This window comes from Anser anser (genome assembly GCF_964211835.1).
Source record: "Anser anser genome assembly, chromosome: 5".
Lineage (NCBI taxonomy): Eukaryota > Metazoa > Chordata > Aves > Anseriformes > Anatidae > Anser > Anser anser.
Window position 1 is genome coordinate 34261527 of NC_139725.1, and position 18760 is coordinate 34280286.

General features: G+C 56.0%; 3 protein-coding genes across 8 annotated transcripts in view; 2 read left to right on the plus strand and 1 right to left on the minus strand.

Moving 5' to 3' along the window:
• LOC310900473 (transmembrane protein 263-like) overlaps positions 1 to 10572 on the plus strand; it is a 195885-nt gene extending 185313 nt beyond the window's left edge. For 5 of the 6 annotated variants that reach the window (XM_083838519.1, XM_083838524.1, XM_083838523.1 and 2 more), the window contains one exon: positions 5697 to 7972. In XM_083838519.1, coding sequence (XP_083694645.1) covers positions 5697 to 5983 — 287 coding nt within the window. In that variant the 3' untranslated portion in view covers positions 5984 to 7972. Of the gene's footprint in view, positions 1 to 5696 lie in introns of all 6 variants that reach the window. The other variant, XM_083838522.1, reaches the window with a different exon arrangement.
• Positions 10573 to 12647: 2075 nt separating this feature from the next.
• Positions 12648 to 14576, minus strand: CHST1 (carbohydrate sulfotransferase 1; the record flags this gene model as incomplete). The annotated part of the gene is made up of 1 exon (XM_083838513.1): positions 12648 to 14576. One exon carries the CDS (start codon positions 14574 to 14576, stop codon positions 13317 to 13319), a length of 1260 nt encoding a protein of 419 aa, XP_083694639.1. The 3' UTR covers positions 12648 to 13316.
• Positions 14577 to 14616: 40 nt separating this feature from the next.
• LOC310900472 (uncharacterized protein) lies at positions 14617 to 18160 on the plus strand. The gene is made up of 2 exons (XM_083838517.1): positions 14617 to 15485; positions 15721 to 18160. The coding sequence occupies exons 1-2, from the start codon at positions 15479 to 15481 to the stop codon at positions 16782 to 16784; spliced, it is 1071 nt and encodes a 356-aa protein (XP_083694643.1). The 5' UTR covers positions 14617 to 15478; the 3' UTR covers positions 16785 to 18160.
• The last annotated feature ends 600 nt before the right edge of the window (positions 18161 to 18760 follow it).

Genomic DNA, 18760 nt, shown 5'->3' on the forward strand with positions numbered 1-18760 from the left:
TGCTTCTCCCTGAAGGCTCAGCTGAGGAAAACAAGCCACTCTCTATCACTGTTCATTTACCCTCCTGAACCCTGCCTCTCAGTGCTTCAAGGTAGATGTTTCAGCAGTTAATAATGCTCCTGGGGCATGTGCAAGGAACAATTAAAGCTCATTGTGCCAGTGAAGAGCCCTGGGGTGAGCCAGGGTTTGGAGACAGCTGCCCCCGTTTTGCTGCGTGCAGCAGGATCCCGAGCGGTCCTGTGGCAGAGAGAGGCAAATATGTCTTGCTGATTGCAGACTCTGGTGATAAATGCTTAAAACTCGAGGGGAAAACTCAATGTGGCATTTCTAGGCTTTTTGCTGGTGGCAACCATCTCGGTGTCTAGTGCCTGGGCCAAGCAGGGCTGGGGAGAGCACAGCTGCTAAGCCCATGGAGCCATTTCCAATAAGCTGCAGTGTGGGATCGGTGGCAGGAATGAAACCCATGTGTGTGAACACTTCGTAGTGCTCCCTTTTAACGCTTTGCCTTTGACACTACAAGATCTAGATCTTTCATCCTGAAAAGCCAGAAAGGACAGCAACAGCAGTTCCTTCATCTCAGGCAGTAATGCTCACTGTGGCTGTGCCTCACAAGGGTTAGCTAAGACTTCTCCAGCGGCATTGCAGGAGCCTTGGAAGAAGGCAGTGTTGGCCCTTCCCTGGAGGAATCCTCCTTGAAGGTATACAGCAAGGTTTTATTTATGCCCAGCAGTCCGAGTGGTCTCTGCCTGCTTCAGCTGCTTGTGCTGGAAAAGAAGTTTCTCTCTCACACTGAAAATCCTAGTTACACAATGGACTGGTATAGCTCCACAGTGAGCTGGTGTGCACAGGGAAGGGGCAAGCTTTTCTCTTGCCTTTGTGACTTGTCTGTATGCTGGAAACCTCTCCAGAGATAAATTGGAAGTTGTCGTTGGCATCTCTACTGAGAATGTCAACAGGAATCTGTCAGTGCCAGTCATGATGATACAAACACAGTTTCCCCGCTTAAAGCACTGCACCAACTGTACCTAATTAACCTTCATGACAGCACAGCAATACAAGGAAATAGGGATCATTAACTTCAGCATCACTTTACAGAAGGGGAAAAGAAGCAGCAGTGCCAGCCCCATGCGTTTCAAATTGAGGTAGGCTCAGAAAATCGCAAGGTTAAAAATAACAATAATCCGTTTGGGATTCTCAGAGCTTTAAGAGCGCACTTGAGTCAAACTTCCAGGTTTTTCTCCAAGAAACATCAGGTCTGGAAACTTCTCTCCCATACACACTTTCTCTGTGACTCAACAAGCCAAGCTTTTAGAAAATCACGCATTCTCAATCACAGTGGTGCAGAGGCATTAAAGGAGAGACTGATTTGCTCAGTTGCTTAAAAATCAGTGGCAAAGCTGAGAGTAGACGGTGTGAGTCACTGACCCTCCACCCCGGCTTGTTCCTGCAGACCAAACACTTCTCTAGGTAGGGGAGCCTGCCTCAGTCCACCGGCTACCATCACAGTGGTCGCGTACTAGCTGCCAGAGGCATAATTCAGGCTTGAGCTAGCGACCTCACCCTTCTTCCCACCTCTGCAGAGGGACAGGTAGGTGCCATTTACCGTTTGTTTTGGCCTTTGAGCCAGCCCAGCTCTCTTGCCTGGGGCTCAGCTGGGACAGAAGCGCCCTATGGACGCAAAGCCCTGCGTGCTGCTCCCTTACCCTGCTTTCCTGACTTGGGGCTGTTTTTGGAAGTCAGCGAGAAAGAGCAGCTTGTACTAACCCTTTTTAAAGCAGAGTTCTCCTTGCCCATTGTATCACTTGCTAGCAGGGGCTGAGGGGAAGAATAAGGCCCGCTCCGTTATCCTGGCCACCAGCAGAGGCTCTAGTTTTGTCTCACCAAATGAATGCAATGCAAAGCGCTGAGCAGTCACCATAGCAGCTTTGAAAATTGTATCTGTTACTACCGACAAACTGATCTCACTTGTGCCCTGAGTCATAGATGCTATCAGGACTTCATGAGAAAGCAGGGCTTTGTCTGGAGCCCCGGCCGGCAGGCTGCCTGTGCTGCACAGAAACCCGTGGGGACTGGGGAAGGCTGTGGCCGAGGAGGAGAGTGTCGTGCGGGGTGCCGACCTCGGCACACAGAGTCAGAATTTGGACAGCCGAGCGCTTTATTCATCTCTTTTTCCCTTTCTTCCTCTGTTCTGAGCTGACATGGGGTGAAGCGAAGCTGAAGGGACCCTTGAAAAGGCCGGGTCATTGATAGAAAAGAAAAAGGGCTTGACAGATGGTGAAGAGTTTTTATGAGCAGCATGGGCTGCAGCGGGCTCCAGGGAACAGAATTGTCCCCGTGCTCTGGCTGTGTGTCTGTCTCTCTGATTATTTTGTGTATTTCATCTCTGCTGTCTGTCTCACCCTTAATCTGGGCTCCTCTGTGCCAACAAAATGCTTAGCTCACTCCATTGTCTGAGAGACTAATTTGCACTGTAAATCCGATGCTTATCTTACATGACAGCTTACTATGGGGTTTATTGCAGTCCTGAAGACAAACTAACCAGGGATGGCTAGAGAGCTTTCGACACATCCTCTGGAGTATGGAACAAATATGACCTGTTTCAGCTTGCTGCCAGTTTAGGACGTGTCCCCTTGTGGTTGGGGTCACAAAGGATCTCTCTTTCTCTTTTCATATAGATTGAAATCTGAGATTTTTTAATTTTCTCTTTCTTCTGGTGGTACAGCTTCTGTTCTGTGTTAAAGCCTTGGGGATGCTCCTGGAACAGCCTCAAAGCCTCCTAGGGCCAGGTCCTCCATCCCTCTTCCCTGCTACTTGTGAGTTTAAGGACCACAGGAGTAGCTGCAGAGCAGGTGCAGGTGCAGGCAGCGTGCAAGCACTGATGCTCCAGGATGCTGCAGCTTTGTTGACTCTGCCGAGCTTAATCAGAAAGAACCTTTGTCCTTGTCTTTCTTCATTAATATTTCCTGACACTTTCTCCGATATGTTTTAGCTCTTTGCTGGCAGAGTAACATCCCCCCTAATCTCATCTGCAGTTGCCTCCTCCCCTCTGGTCCCTGGGCTATCCACCTGCAGGCAAACACAGCATCTAAGCGATTTTCGCACTGGTGTTGGCCTGATAGCTGAGCAGCTCCTGCAGCCCCAGAAATGTGGGCAAAGGCCTAAAGCCTCCTACGGAGGTGTTGCAGGTAGCCTCGGAGACAGGCTTACATTGGGAGAGCCAGGGAGATTATTGCTGCATTGATACTGCTCTTGGTTCTGCAGCTGAGCACACTGCCTAATGCCCAGAGCTTCTGCATTGCAGTCCTCTGAGGGACACAGAGGATCCTGCTTCCCCGGACAGGGCAGTGGGAACACAAGACCCACGTCATTCCATCGCACCGAAGACGGCATTCATGTGCAGAACCGGTCTGAGTTTCCAGACTGCCTTTATTCCAAGTCATCAGAGCTGGTGAGCACCGGGCTGCTCACAGGCACTGTCCTGAGCCCGGCGCCCAAGGGAAGGCTGCTGCACAGCCTGGGTGAAGCTCGGGTGAAAATGTATGCAAAGACTCCAAAACCTGCAGAATTTTAGAAGACAAAAATAAACAGGAAAGGATCATCACAGCACCTAATTCAGGCTCCTGCCTAATCTAAATCTTCTGAAGAAGCCCCCTTCTCTTCCCTGCCTAGAAATGGAGCCAAGCGAATCAAATTTCCTAACTTAAACTCGTATGTTGAGCGTCTAAAAGTTAGCCATTTGAATCTGAAGACATCTTAAATTGTTTCCTCAGTGCCCTGGAGCACCCCTCCATCCCACAAATGACCCGCTGCAGTCCGGGAGCCCCCAGTGTGACTAACTGGCCCCCAGTCTGCCCGAGTGCTCGTGGTGCGGGCAGCAGCTCTGATCTCTTTGGCAAGGTCAGGCTGTCCCTTCAGCCGTCTGCATCCAGCACCCCAGGGCAAGCAGTGCTTCCAAGGATAAAATCTGTGCCCTGCTGCTGCTGCTTTCTGTCAGATTTCTGGTTGGTTTGCTTAAAAAAAAAGGAAAAAGGAAGGAAAAAAAAAAGGTTTGTTTTCCAGCAGCACTTAGAGACCCCACTGTGTTGCGTGTCATGCGGACAAGGGGAAGACGGTCTGTGCTCCAACAAATTCATGGTGTCTCTGGGTAGAAGTACGCTGAATAGCAGATGTGGTAAAGACGCAGGGTGAGACGAGTTACTAACAACAGAAGGAAGATGTTTGCTTAGACTGAATAAGTCTGACATCTCCATCAAGCAGGGCGTGCAGCGTGCTGGGGCCCCGCAGCTTGATGAGCTGTTCACCAGCCTTCCGGCCCTCCCAAGGCCTTTGCTTGCTAGCAAAGGAGTCCACTGCCTGAATCAATACTGGCACTAATCTGCGTGGAAATGGGAGTGGGTGGAGACATCAAAAGGGGCTTTCCAGGTAGAAATTTTCTGTTGCCTGGAATATTATTAACAGCCAAAGAAAGAGGCTGGCAGTGAGCAGATAAACAAGGGGCTTTCTTCTCAAGTAGCAGAGAGCTTCAGAGAAAGAGGGGGGGGAGGAACTTGAGAGCATTGAGGAGGAAATGGGGTGCGCGTTTAGCAGGAGGCTAAAGCCCTCTTGCTGCATTAGCACTGTGCAACCTCTGTTCTGAATAGGTAGCGGGTTAGAAGAGGTTAGAAGGGATGCTGCTGCTCCAGGGCTCCTGCCTTCCCAGCTGGTGCTTGCTTTTTTTCCTGCCACAATTGCTTTGTTGTATTTTTGCAATTATTAGTAACTCATCTTGTGTACAGAACTGGCAGTGAATCAGAAGTCAGTCTCCGAAATACCTCGCCCCACAAAAAGAACAGCTCCTCCTCTGCTGCCCGTGTGCGGCACGGTTAGCTGGCGCGAAGCAAGAGGGGCGTGTGGGGGCCGACAGGGGAGCTGCCAGGTTTGCGTCCCCCGAGCAGCAGCGCGGAGTCATCCCTTCCCCAAGAAATGACGAGCTGTGAGCGTTGACGTCTGCGGGGCTGTGGGCAGGTACGATGGCAGCTTGGGTGGGTATGTTATGCTGGCCTCGATCCAGCTGGCACAGGTAAACCAGCACAGTCTTAACGCTATTAAATACATCGCTGAGATCTCTGGAGGGCTTGTACAACCTGAGGTGACGTCCGTGTCGCTGTGTCTTTACTGCGGTTTGCTATCTGTGCTAGCTCAATTACAGCTCTGGCAGATAGGCCTGCGTTGCGCCTCAGTCCCTCACCTGACATTAGCACAGACCTACCTTGAAACAGATGCTCCTGAGGACCTGCAGGCCACGCAAAAGTCAGCTGGTGCTGTCTGCAGCTCGTGCCTCCAATGTTGGCAACAGTCTCTGTGATTTACTGGTATTAGTCAACATGCAGAGGAGGGGAATTACATCTCTTGTTAGTGGGATTTGCTTTAAATTGCAGCGCTGAGACTTGAGTTTGGGAATATAACCGAGCCGACGCCTTTCTTTCTCTGCCGTGTGGGCAATTCTCCCATCGTCTGCCCTGCCAAAGTCCTCTCCTGCCATGCTGCAGGCCTGGGAGTGCCCCGGTTCCTCCCTCGGGCACCAAGGGGCTGCAAGGCGCTGGCATGCGGGAGCGTGTGCCATGGTGGAGAACCTCCTGGGCTGGAGGAGCAGCCCACGGAGAAGAAGGCCCTCAGCCCGAGCTCTGCTGACTTTCCCTTTCTCTCTGTCCCCACAGATGCCAGCAAGGACCACCCGCAGCCGCAGGCAGGGGTGATCTGGAGAGTGACGGGCGGCCTGTTCAGTATCACCCGGGGAGCCGTGGGCGCCACGCTGGGAGGAGTTGCCTGGGTGGGCAGCAAGAGCCTGGAGCTCACCAAAACAGCTGTGACCAGCGTCCCCGCTGCTGGCGTTGGACTGGTGAAGGGCAGCGTCTCAGCGGTGACCGGCGGCGTCGGGGCCGTGGGCAGTGCCGTCGCCAGCAAAGTCCCTTTCACTGCAAAGAAGAAGGACAAAGCTGACTAATCCCCATAGCAGCTCCCTTCCGAAAGATCAACCTGCCCATACTCTCCCCCCGCACAGCACCTCTTTGAGTTGGAACCAGCCGCTTCAGGGAGGGTAAAGCACCCGAGCAGACTCCGGCTGCGGCCTGCTCAGCACCGCCTGCCTGGCTCAGAGCTCTCAGAGCCGCTGTCAGCGCCTTTCACCCCCATCACCTACTGGGAACCATCTCTGCTCCCAGGGCTTTAAAGGCACGGTTGTCTCTGTCTCGCAGTTTTCTTCCTCCCTTCTTCCTCTGTGGAAGCAGAGAGGGCTGGGAGAGGGTGTCAGTCTCCATCTGCCTGAAGGTGGGCGGACAAGGGGGCAGGGGGGAGAATTATGCCTAGCTTGAAGTGTGGGTTAGGTATTGAATTCAGCTTCAGCAGGGAAGACGGCCTCTGAAACACCCTTTCCATTTGCTCTGGGAGGTGTGCCTGGGGATCTGCCTTCAGGAAGAGAGTAGAATTCCCATTGACACAGAGATACTGTGAAGAGGGAGAAGCCTCCTGCCTGCCCTTACCTCCTACCTTTTCGTTGTAGGACCCATCCCACAAGCTACTCCCAATCACTCGCTCCCTGGCTGAATTGCACCCTTCAGAGAAGGAACCCTTGAGCTCAGCAGAGCAGCTCAGGGATGACGCCACACAAGAGTATCGTATGTCCTGGGTCACCAACTTCTGTGCAGATTTTTTGGGGGAGAGGTGGGAGGATGAAACCTGCTGTGTGTTCCTACTTGGGGAAAGAGCTGACAGTGGCATCTGCCAGGCCTCTGTGATATTACAGCACAGGTAGTGATTCTCCACTGGTGTGAGGGGAGAGGTGCCCTCGCCACGGAGACACAAACCAGACCCTTGGGTTTGACCCTTGAAGTCCTTGCAGTATCCCACTCTGCACCAGGGGCATTTTGGCTCTAGGCCACGCTCTCACTCCACAGACATCACTGGTAACCACGAGTGTTCCCAAATGCCATCCGAGTTCTGCTCCAGGGAGGGAGAGGAGGCCGAGAGCCTTGCTCTCCCCTGACTCAGCACCCCGGTAGTGGTGGCCTGGCTGGGAGCGGGATGCGCTGCTTCGGAGAACGCTTCCCCGAGGGGCTGAGCGCGCTGCAGCGGCTGCGAGCCTGTGCAGGGCACCAGCAACTCCTCCACGTGCTGCTCCTGAGGCTCCAGCCCCGCTCCTCTAAATGAACCGTGTTGCACTAAATATCCCACCCAAACTCTCAGTGCCGCAGAAACCCAGACACCTGCATCCATCTGGGAGTCATAGCCATCCTCAGCCTGGCCTGTGACGCTCGAGGGGTTGCGAGACATCGTGCACACACACACACATACACACACACGTGCACGCACACACACTCCAAGGTCCCCTGCAATTCTCGGGATGAGGAAAGCCACAGGTTCCAACATTAACTCTGCCTTCCCTGGCTTTGGCAGGTTATTAGCCTAGGTTGTTAGCTGTTGGATGCGTAGGCAAGTGAAGCAGTGTTCGTGCTGTATTTTATAGATATGCATATGTGTTAGCGCGTGTGTATGTATCAGTCCACAGGCATGTTTTCAGCCAGGTAAGCAAAACTGTGCCACTGCCGCGGAGGAGTTTACACAATCATCTTTGGCACTTCCAGCGCATAGGCTTTATATAGGGTCCTGGTCAAAAGAATAATGTTCTAGAGGAAGGTTTCCCCTCTGTTGCCCAACAGCTTAGTTTACTGAAACCAAAGGAATGTGAAAAATCTCCTTTCTCATGTCTATGCTGTTTGTTTACTTTCTGCCCTATCTTTGGACACTGAAGCCAGCTTCCTTGATTTTCATTTCCTGTTCGAGGTCATTGCATTTCCTGGCTGCTCTGTTACGCGTCGGACTCAAACATCAGGGAGTATTTAAGTATAACCCCTCCATCCCCATTTTGACTGATTGTTCTTGGGCTTGTGAAACAGTTTTGATTCTGATCTTTATTAAATCCACGTTTGGGGCCTGACTTAAGTCGCCGTGTCCCTGTGTTAGTCCTGCAGGTGTTAGTCTCTGTCCATGCCCCTTGCTGGGTAGTGGCCCTGCTGTTTGCAGTAGCAAGAGGTTGCTGATCTCCACGGTATGTTATTCTTGATAGCATGAGAGTGGTTTAACCTACGTCTTTGTTTCTGAAGAGGAAACAGCGTTCAGTATGAGTATGCATTTCCTCTCTTTGTCTCTTTTGTTCTTGTGAAGGCCAAGTTGACCCAGATGTGTTGGTTCTGTCTCTGAAGGCAGCAGCTTCACAGGAAGATCAGGTCTTGATGTGTGCCTGCACTTTGCTGTGATGCTCGTGGCAGTTAGCAAGGCCAGAAGAAACCTTGTCTGTTCTTCCTTTGTACCGAGTGCCCTGCAAAGCAGGAGGGCAGTTTGCACTGCATGGGTCTCTGCTCACCGCTCCCCCTCAGCATATCTCATTTCTCATGCCAGATCACAGACTGCTTCTGGATCCACCTCCAGCCCCAGAGCTAAAAGCTGCTTGTGCACAGCTACCTGTGCTGTCACCAGCCCTCTTAGAAAGATGGTTTCTCACCAACTGGGACAGAAGACAGTCTTCTTCCTAACTGCCTCTCTGAGGCTTTAGGCAGGACAAGACTGTGTAAGGGCTTTACTTCTCCAGCTGCCCCTGGGCAGGTGAAGGGAAGCTCATGATGCTCTGGCTAACTAGCATCCCACACAGGCTCCTGCTGCCAGGAGGGAGGGAATAGATCCTTCCCGAGCCGTTGTCTGCAGGCATGGAAAGTATGATAAAAGTGCATAAAGGAGGGCCCAAGGGTTTCCCATCTTATCAGTTCTGCCCTTCAGTGCACCTTGCAGTAAATGGCGTAAGGCTCCCCGTCTGTCTGGAGCTGCCATTTCCTCGGAGGGTGGCCTGGAGAAGGGGAGGAGAGGTGTGAGGGGAACTGTTCTTTGAGCCCAGCTAATGGAGAAGTCACGGACCACCAATAGCAAAAAAAGGGAAAGCTAGCAGGCAGGGATAGAAGATCGAACCTACCCAAAAAGCAGGGCCTCGTACTGCTTAATGAGCATACAGGAATACATAAATACACGGGGCTCGAAGGAAGGCTTCTGGAAGGTGTGTCCCTGTTGGCATGCTAGGCTTGCGTGATTGAGCCCGGTGACCTGGCCCCAGGCTGCTCTTCTGGTCACTGCCTGTGCCAGAGCAGAAAGGAAAACAGGGCTGGTGGCACCAGTCTAACCACAAAGATGCTTCCTGGCAGCTTTGGGTGCATGACGTTGGGATCTGTTTGGGACGGGGAGGCCGCTGCTTGCTGAAGGAACCCCCCCTTCCTCCTCCCCCACCACAGAGAGCAGCCAGACCATGGGTGTAGGCCTTCCCCACAGCCCCTTCATCACAGAGGGCTAAAAAATGTATTTTGCATAAATCCCACTGGTGGGGGGCTTGGTACAAAAGGAAGGGAGCAGCTCAAGGTGGACAGAGGGATGACAGGAGCTTGTGCAAGGGACATGACCGGTGTCCTGGTGACAGGAGGAGGGGAGGGGAGAGGAAGAGTCAGGGAGCAAGAAAAGGAGGAGCGAGAAGGGAATTTGTTTCTTAGGACAGGCTCTGAATCAGAGGATGAGCGTGAGGGAGTTGGCCCTAGGGAAGAGCACGGAAGGGAAGTGGAAGAACATGGGTTTTGGGGTGTGGTGTCGTTCCACTCCTGGCCGGGGCCCTGCTTCCACAGCACTGACGATTACTAAGTGTTTCCATTTCGCTAGGTCAATATGCCCAACGGGTGCGTGGTCCAAATGCCAGATCAGCCCCTCCGTTACCTTCTACCTTCCCAGCTCTCCCCCAGGCTTTTGCCGTGATCTCCCCATGGTGGGGCTGGGCCGTGGTCCTACACACAGCTCTGTGTCCACCACAGTTGGGCATTCTCTGTGCCCAAGGGGCATGTCCTGAGGAGAGCCTGCGGGTGCTTCCTTTCCTCCCTTTTCCCTTTGCTTATCCCATTATTGCTCTCCTTCTTTATTTCCCCTCCCTTAGCTTTTTTTCTTGCCCCTGGATAAAGCTCTCCAAAACCCTGCCTGAGCTCTCCGTTAAACATCTGTGCTCATGCTGGCTGGGAGGGCAGAGAGGGTGACTGTTCCCGCAGCTCCCCTGGCTGGGAGAGGAGTGCATGTCTTCCACCCCTCTCTGTCCGCTTGTGTTCGTGTCTGGAAAATCTTACCCCGTTTCTTTCCCTCTGGGTTCCCTTGTTGGCTCTTGTTCCTGTGGGTGGGTCATCCCTGTGTCTCCGTCACAAAGTAATCCTGGTAAAAATAACAGGGTGAGCGTAAACGTGGAGATGGACGGAGAGAGCCGCAGGGCTGCCGGGACAGATGCACGGGGCTCATCTCTGCTTCCCCAGGAGCCGAGGAGCCCTGTGCAAGCCTGGGACCGTCGCTGCGGCCGCGCAGTCCTGTGCGTGGCACTGGGCTCCAGAGGACACTTTGGTTCTTTATCATTTCATTGTCTGTAATTGGTTTCCTACTGAATTTGTTTGCTTGGTTTGTTTTGCAGTGTGTTTCTGGGAATATTCTGCATCTCTGTATTTTAATTACAGTAAAATTTGAGGATAAAAATCTTTGTTGCACCATTTCTTGTTTCCAGTGGGGGAAAACAAGCAGAGGAAGCACAGTTGAACGAAGATGTTAGAGATTCCTTGGGAAATCAGATCTCTCCCCTAAGGGCTCTAAATGAGGCACCAAGCAGGGCTGAGGCTCAATCCCCACTTAAACTAGGACACGGCTTTCAACCGTGATTCAAAAGCCATTTTGCTGCAAGCAGGTTTCCTGATTGGAATAGCAAGAGCAGTTTGGAGAAGATTTTTTTAACTTGATTTCTTGTTTTGCTTTAAAGACCAAAAATGCGTGTGTGAGCACATTCAGGCCAGAGGAAGGCTAGCTGAGCCACAAAAGTGGTATCCCAGCAGCCAAGGAGGGGAAATTTTGCCTCTGCAGCTGCCGTATCTTCTTGCAGGTTTGCGCAGCTACTTCTCCTAGCTGAGGAAGCAGAGAGAAGCCTCCTTCCCCCTGCAGCAGCCTGCCATTTCAGCAGGTCGAGGGGGTTTTACTTTTACTTTCCCCTCCCCACAGCTTCAGGGGAACCCCACAGAGCAGCCAGACACATGTATTTGCTTGCTGGCAGGCAGCACGGGTGCTGGGATGGGCACAGCCAGCCACTCTGGCCACCTCACCCACTCCACGGATGCCTGCCCGCAGCAGAGCTGCCCCACGCTCCTGGGAACACGCAGCCCTCGAGCAGGGACGACGGCAGTGCAGCGGAGAAGCCACCGAGCTCTGGGACTGCTGAGGAGGGAGGAGGAATTTGGCAGCCTCGCAGCCCGTGTCCCTTTTACTGGGATAAGGCTAGGAGCCAACAGCTCGGCATTCGTTAAGTGCTGACAAAAGGATTAATTTAGTAGCTAATAATGGGGCAATCAAGCCATTTATTTGGTTGATGCTTTGCTGGTGGTGGAGGAGGAAGGAGAAAATGCCTGGGGTGGGTGGCTCTCCAGCTGATGGGGCACGTATCTGTCCCAGAGTATGGTGACCCACAGTCCTGTTCACAGGGCAAGAGGTAGGTGAGGGGAGGCCATCGGATTCGTGGCCCTGCTCACCTCTTCCCCACCAGTGCCCAGCCCAGGCAGGTTTGCCAAGTTAAGCTTGTTTGCTACATGCTGCTAACGAGCTGACCTGGTGTAGCTGCAGCACCTGCCCCTCAGAGGTCTTTAAAGGTGGGGAAGGAGGGTGGAAAATTGCCTATAGCTGCTGTTTTTCCTTCCATCTTTGCCCAAGGTGGGTGTGTGTGGCACCCAGTCCCACCCTCTCTCGAGTAAGAGCTCAGGCTGGGAGCTGGTGGCCAGCAGACCTCAGAAGATGCCTTTGGAGAGGAAACCTGCCCAAGTAGGTGGGCTCTGGGTGGCCAAAATGCCACTGGAGCGGGTCCAATGTTACTGTGAGGGCTGGGATTGTGCAGCCATGGGTGGATGTAGCTGGCCTTGCAGGGCTTTCTGTTGGTCCCTGCCTGGTTCCCGAGGTGACAGAGCTGTGAAACTGCCAGGGGTTGCTCTCCTCCTTCCCCTGGGGACCAGCCCCACAGCTGGGCTGTGGGACGTGCCTCGAGGGCTGGTTGCTGGGAGGGCCTTGTCCCTGCCGGGTTGGAGAAGTCGGTGAGCTGTCCTGGTGGGTGATGTTCAAACAGACTGGCACATCTTGTGTCAGGCTTTGGGTGTGCTGCTGCCACTTTGGTCCTCCAGGGCAGGGCACACTAGTGCTTGCATCGGGGGGAGCCTAAGACCAGCAGGAGCAAAGAGGGGCAGGCTGATGGGGCTGGGGCCATGGGGGTCTGCTGTCAGCAAGTCCCATGCCCCTACACAGGCCAGCAAGCTCTCACATCTGCAAATAACCACAGGTTCTCGCATTTGGCTTAACCACTTGCATTTTTACACACTTAGATGCAAACATGCACGTGCCGAAGGAAGTGACTCGCGGTTCCCTGCCGCCCTTGAGGGGCCGTGGTGTAAAGTCCCCGGCCCCAGCCCGCTCCCGTGCGCTGGAGGAGCCAGGTGGATCTGGAGACATCGGTCTTTGCCTGTCGGTGCATCCACCCCAGCTGCAGTTACTGAGGTCTTTCAGTTGACGTTCACCCCCCAGGTCAGTTTTATTGCACTTTTATTTACAGAAAACACAGAAATAAAGCGTTAAATGTGTTGGGCTTCTACCAAACCACCCAATCACTTTTTTTCTTTTGTTTTGTGGGTTTTTGGCACAAAGAAATATCACAGGTGTTACCAAACAACCATGTACGAGCAGCTGACCGCCTGCCCAGCCCAATAATATGACTTCAACAGACATACTGAACTGAGATTGAAGACAAGGAGGTTGTTCCACGTTCATCTTCCAGTCTAACCTGCTCATCAGGGTCAAGGGGAGTTACTCTGGAGGGGACGACACCATTCATAAATTAAATTTATATTTACCTCTTACATTGTAAAAGTAAACAGTGCAAAAGTACAGTACCCCAGGTACCCTTCGGTTTGGAAAGCTTGAAGGTTGCTTTATACATTTTGTGTGTTTTGTAAACATTGTTACCCATCCACAGTTCTAGCTCTTGCTTGGAGAGACCCGATTCCTCTTGTGTCCGAAACGTGTTGAGAGGCAGCAATCGCTTCCCCTGGACTCCATTGAGATTCCCGCTCAAGATTTAGTGCAAATTTTGGAGAGAAGAAGATGAGAAAGAGTGGGGGTGAGGGGGGAACAAAACGAAAGAAAACAAAATAAGGCAACAGTTCGAAACAGTCCGTATCAAAAAGGGGACCCCGGCCTTAAGAGAAGGGCAGGAAGTCTCTCTCCTCTACCAGGCTGATGGAGAGGTTCTTCAGCTCCTCCTCAGAGCCGGCAGTTTTGTAGCCGAGCTGCGCCAGCACCTGCTGGCAGGCGTGCTGGGTGAACGCCACGATCTCGTAGGACAGGCGGAAGCGCCACTTCTCCGCCGTGGCCGCCGAGTTGCGCACCGTCCCGTACTTGTGTTTGGACGAGGACCGGTCTCCCCGGGTGTTGTTCTGTATCCAGCGCTCGACGTTGCTGTCCATGGGGATGCCCAGGAAATCGTAGATCTCCTCGGTCTTTTTCATGGGGTTCCTGGCCAGGTCTTCGTACCGCACCAGCATGTACTTGCCCTTGAGCCATGGCGGCCGGTTGAGGCCGGTGGAGACGGAGTTCCAGAAGTCCTCGCACACCGTGGTGAGCTGGGTCACGTCCAGGTTGTACGGCTTCCTGCCGGTGCCGTCCCAGATCCTCCACAGCCGGTAGGTGTCCCGGAAGGTCTCGCTGCGGGACGCCAGGATCCCCCGGGGGTCCCTCACCAGCTGGATGACCTTCAGGTTCAGCCGCGGGTCCTCCACCAGGGCCCGCAGGTCACTGACCTCGGGCACCCGCACGGTTTTGATGGCCACGTGCCCGTGCTCCCTGCAGGACTCGGTGGCCAGCGTCAGGTTCAAGGTGCCGCACTTCTTCACGCAGTCTCCTTCCTCCAGGTGGAGGTCGGCGGCTCCCAGGGGCTCGCAGACGGGCGGCGAGCACAGCGCCTTGCTGGCCCCCCTGCGGAAGAGGCGGTCGGTGGTGTGGTTGACGGGCTGGGGCTTGATGTAGTTCTCCAAGAAGTAGAGGTCGCAGTCGTACAGGCTCCTCAGCAGGTCGCGGCTGGCCCCCAGCATGACCCGCCTGTCCGTCGTGCTCTTGCTCTGGGTCAGCTTTGGGATCAGCGTGTACTGGACATGGTAGAGGGGCTCGAATAAATAGAAGACATCGAAGTGCTGGTTAAAGAGCTGCCCCACGAAGGAGGAGCCGCTGCGGGTGGTGGCGAGGATGAGGACGTGCGTCTTCCTGGAGAGGTTGTAGGCGAGGGTGGGGCTCTCGTCGCACAGCCGGTCGGGCGCATCGGTGTCCTGGCTCAGGCTGCAGTTCACGGGGCTGGGGATGGGGCAGCTGTGGAAGGACTTGGCGGTGAAGGTCCGGATTGCTGTGTACTGGATCGCAATGGATGCCAAGGCTAGTAGGAGGACAGCCTTCCAGGAACATTGCATGGCTGGTCACCTTCATGGGGCTTCGTCACAGGTCGTCTTGGTGTCTGCAACCCAACAGAGAAGTCACGGGTTGAGCAAGGACCGCTGAGGAGGACCCAAGTATTCCTACTGCCTACTGGGTGCACCACGCACCCTCCCACAGAGCACGTACATCGGTCATAACCACGTGGATCCCAGTGACACACTGCAGAGCCCTGTTTCAAAGGAGGACAACTGGCAAAATCCCAGTGGCTAGCCCCGTGCGCCCCCAGTGCTAAGCTGGTGCTGCTGGCCAGGTCCTGCTCTGCTCTGGGATTTGGGCCCCCTACACAGCTGAGGCAGGAGGAACTTGCATCACCTGCATCCTCTATTGGCAGCAACGATGCCTCGGGGGTGACTGCCTCCTCTGGTACAAAACAGTGGGAGTTGTTCCCCTGGGCTTTGAAACAGACTTGACTGAGGCAGTAGCCACCAAAAAAAAATAAAAAAAAAAAGAAAAAAGAAAAAAAGAGGAAAATCTTATTTTCCTTGGTTAGTCCCTCAAGCTTTAAATAAAATCCGCAAACGCTTACATGCACCAGAAACTGCTCCTACACCACTCCAAGCCTTTGGGCCAGGACGGGAGGATGCTGTAGCTCCTTCAAAGCCCCAGCAAGGATTTTCTGCTGCAGGTCCCTGCTGTGCCATCCTCCTCTGCTATCTGCAGGCTTGCACTGGGGTCTGTTTGCAGACACAGGAGCGCAGCCTCATGTGAAGAGCGGTGCGCGTGAGAGGAAGGAGATAAACTCCAGCGTTGGGTGCAGGAGCCCGCCGTGCACAGCCCTGGATAATGTGACTGTGCCCCTTCTGCAGCCCCCTGCACACACTGCCCCTTGCCCACCAGCCTTCCACGTTTCCCCCCATGTGGCGTGGGCCACCAATGGATGGCAGGTGAGTTGAAAAACACCTTTTAATTTTTTGAATCATTACTTTTATTATCCACAGGTTGCCCCAGCTGCTGGCTCCAGGAGCTACCAGGCTCCAGACTTTCACCAGGAGAGGGGTTTTGTGCACCCTGTGATTCAGAGCATATGTGATTCCCCACATAGAATATTATTTGGCAAAAGTGCTGGCTTGGTGGCCTCATGAGGGTTCAGAGAACCCAAGGGCTTATTTATTTTTCCAGGTCTGCTAAGACAGGATGTCCTGCTGGCATCCCCTGGTCCAGGTGACTCATGGAAGTGCCATCTTCTGGGTGGAAGGTGCAAAGTGGGACCTCTTTCCTGCTCTCTAGTGCCGGCCAGCCACACTGCACCCTTCAGGCAAAGCCTCAACTTTTACTCCGTGCTGGTGGAGAGTGGAGCTGACGCCACTCGGATGGTCCTGATCTCAGGTTCTCCACCTGCCCCAGGTCCTCTCCCCTTCGCAATGCACCAAGCTGAGCAAGGGAAGCAAAGATCCACGTACTCAGAGCGGAGGCAAAGAGGCAGCATCAGCCCAGCGTCAGCCTCTGCTGCCCCTTGTCTCCCTTTGCGTGTGCCCTGCCCGATCACCAAGCCGCAGCGAGGGAGGGGCAGGTTTGGGGAGAAGTATCCCTCCCTGATGTCTCATCTGTGGCTTTTAAAGCCAGCAGGAGCCTCCTCCCATCACTGCGTCCCAGGAGATGTGGCTCCCGCTCAGTCCTGGCCCTCTCGCAGAACAACGAGCACCCCTCGCTCCTCTCTCGGCTGCACGCAGAGCCTGCAGCCGGGCTGGCAGGAGACACCTCAGGAGGAGACGCACGGCCGTGCACCATTCAGGGCAGCTTTGCCGAGTAGCAGTTGCAGGGAGTGTGCTGCAGAAGGATGCCCCGGAGAGAGGGCACGTGGCCTCTTTTGGTGCTGGTGTCACCGCCGCCCCTTCCCCAGCCCTAACTCTCCCTGGTCACAGCACGCCAGCCCATGCCCCTGCCTCGCCTGTGTCTCTGTGCAGCTGCCTGGGAGCAGGCTGGCCGCGAGGGATGCGCTGCAGGAGGCCAGCCAGTGTCTGGCACGGGGACAGGAGCATTGTCTGCCCGAGGAGGAAGGTGCCGAGCCTTTCCTCTTCCCCGCCCCGCTTCCCACAGCCCTCATCCGACAGGATGGGCGAAGGCGATGCAGCCTTCCCCCGCCATGCGACAGCAGCGGGTGTGCAGTCACCTGCCCTCCTCCTCCTCCTCTTCCTCCCAGCACTACTCCAGCCCTGGAGCACCCGCAGGGCCGGAGGCGATGAATTAAGCTGGACGGCCTCTGTGAGTCACGAGCACAGGGAGCGCAGCCGGGTGAAGCACAGTGGATGCTGAGCGCCAGACTCTTCCTTTGGGGACAGTCTTCAGGTGGAAATGACTTGTTCTGGGGGGCTGCGTGGCAGGAGCATGGCATTCGAGGACTTGTCACCCCTTGTCATCATGGGGGAGCTCCCGCAGCACCTTGTGCTCCAGCGGGGGAGCGGGGCTGCCCCGAGCCCTCCCTGCAGGTTCCCCAACTGCTCCCCGGAGGTGGCCGTGCTCAGGCACCTCGGGTGCGACGGCAGCTCGAGGCAGGGGACCGAGCAGCAACGCCACCATCGCTGCTGGGCACCTGTTTCCAAGGCTCTCTTGCGGGGCAGCCAAAAACCAGCAGCTCTTTTGGGCTGTCTTCAGGCTGCCCCCTCCCTGCTCGGCTCGCCGGGAGTTGGGCACCTCCAGGGCAATCCCCGTGCCCGGCCGAGGCAGGGGCTGCAGCCGGAGGCTCGGTGGCGATGCGGGTGCCTGGGCGAGCCCCAGGGTGATGCCAGGGACGTGCCCGCTCCCGCCGGGGCTGCCCACCCGGGTCTGGGATCCGGGGCCCTCTGCCCCTAAATCCGATCACCGCCAGCAAGCCTGTTTCCATGGAAACCGCACAGTGACTCAGGACTTTGGGACCAGCTGGAAAACACAACTGTGAGCAGCAGGCGCCCGGGGAGGCTTCGGGGGTCTCGGGGCGAGGCGGAGGGGCAAGGAGTGCAGGGAGCGGGGCACGGCTGCCTGCCCGCCCCTGTGCCCGGGCACGCTCCCGCCGGTGCAGGGGGGCACGTTGGGACACAGGGCGAGGGGATCCCAGGAGCCAGGAGCCAAAACCCCTCTCCTGACACCCGCGCTGCTGCAGCACTGACAAGTCCGCGCTGCAGCACGCTCGGCGGAGAGCGGATCCCAAAACACGCCTGGCTGCAGGCAGCCCCCAGCCCCCCGGGGATGGGGACCCACACGTGCGTGGGCACCCACAGGGCTCCCAGCACCATCGCTTCCACGGGCAGCGCCCTGGGGTGCAGGGCTCCTTCCCGCGGGGCAGCCCCTCACCGCGGCTGCCTTTTGGGGACGGGGACGCGGGGTTTGAGCCGCAGGATTGCAAAGCAGCTCTGGGCTGGGGGACCCTCCGGCACGGCCACTGCCGCTCCCCAGTGTCCTGCCACTTTACCTGGCGAAACGACACGTTGCGGCCACCGAGGCGGGGAAGGCGAGCCGCACGATGAGCATCCCACGCGGCTGCAGCGGCTTAGTCATGCTTGCACCTCTGCACATCCACACAGCAGCGGCACGGGCAGGCAGCACCCCGGGTTAAGGGGGACACCCCCCCCCCGGGACACACGGCTCCGAGAAGCCCCCCCCGGCTTCCCCGCACCGCGGGCGCCTCCTGATCTGGGGACCCGTCCCCGTGCCCCGCGCAGCCAGGCCGGCTCAGCATCGCCTCCTCCTCCGCACCAGGGCTCCCCTGCGGCCGTGGCCCCGAGCTGCGCCCGGAGAGCCCCGGGCTCGCCCCGCTCCGCGCCCGCATCGCCCCCAGCCGCCCTCCGGTGAGCAGAAGGCTCGGGGCACCCGCGCTCCTCCCCATCCCCGTCCTGCTTTCCGAGGCACCGACGGGTCACCGGAGCCTAAATCATCCCGGAGGTTTCTCGGGGCTCTCGGCTGTTCCCTACCGGCACCGGGCACCCTCCTGGTGAGTTCCCGGGTCCCTCCCGAGTAACGCCAGCCCCAGTCGGTCCCGGAGTTTCCTCGTGGCAGCACCCACCTGCACCCGCGTCCCCCTCGTCTGCTCCGGGCTGCCCGAGCGTGCCCATCCCGCAGCGCCGGGCCGGGGGCAGCTCCGAGGGGCAGGGCAGGGCACATCACTGTGGGGCAGACTGCGGGGCGCGTTGCGGGGCTCCACTCTTCCGAGCGGCAGCCTCCCGCCGCGCATCCCCGACTTTCCCGC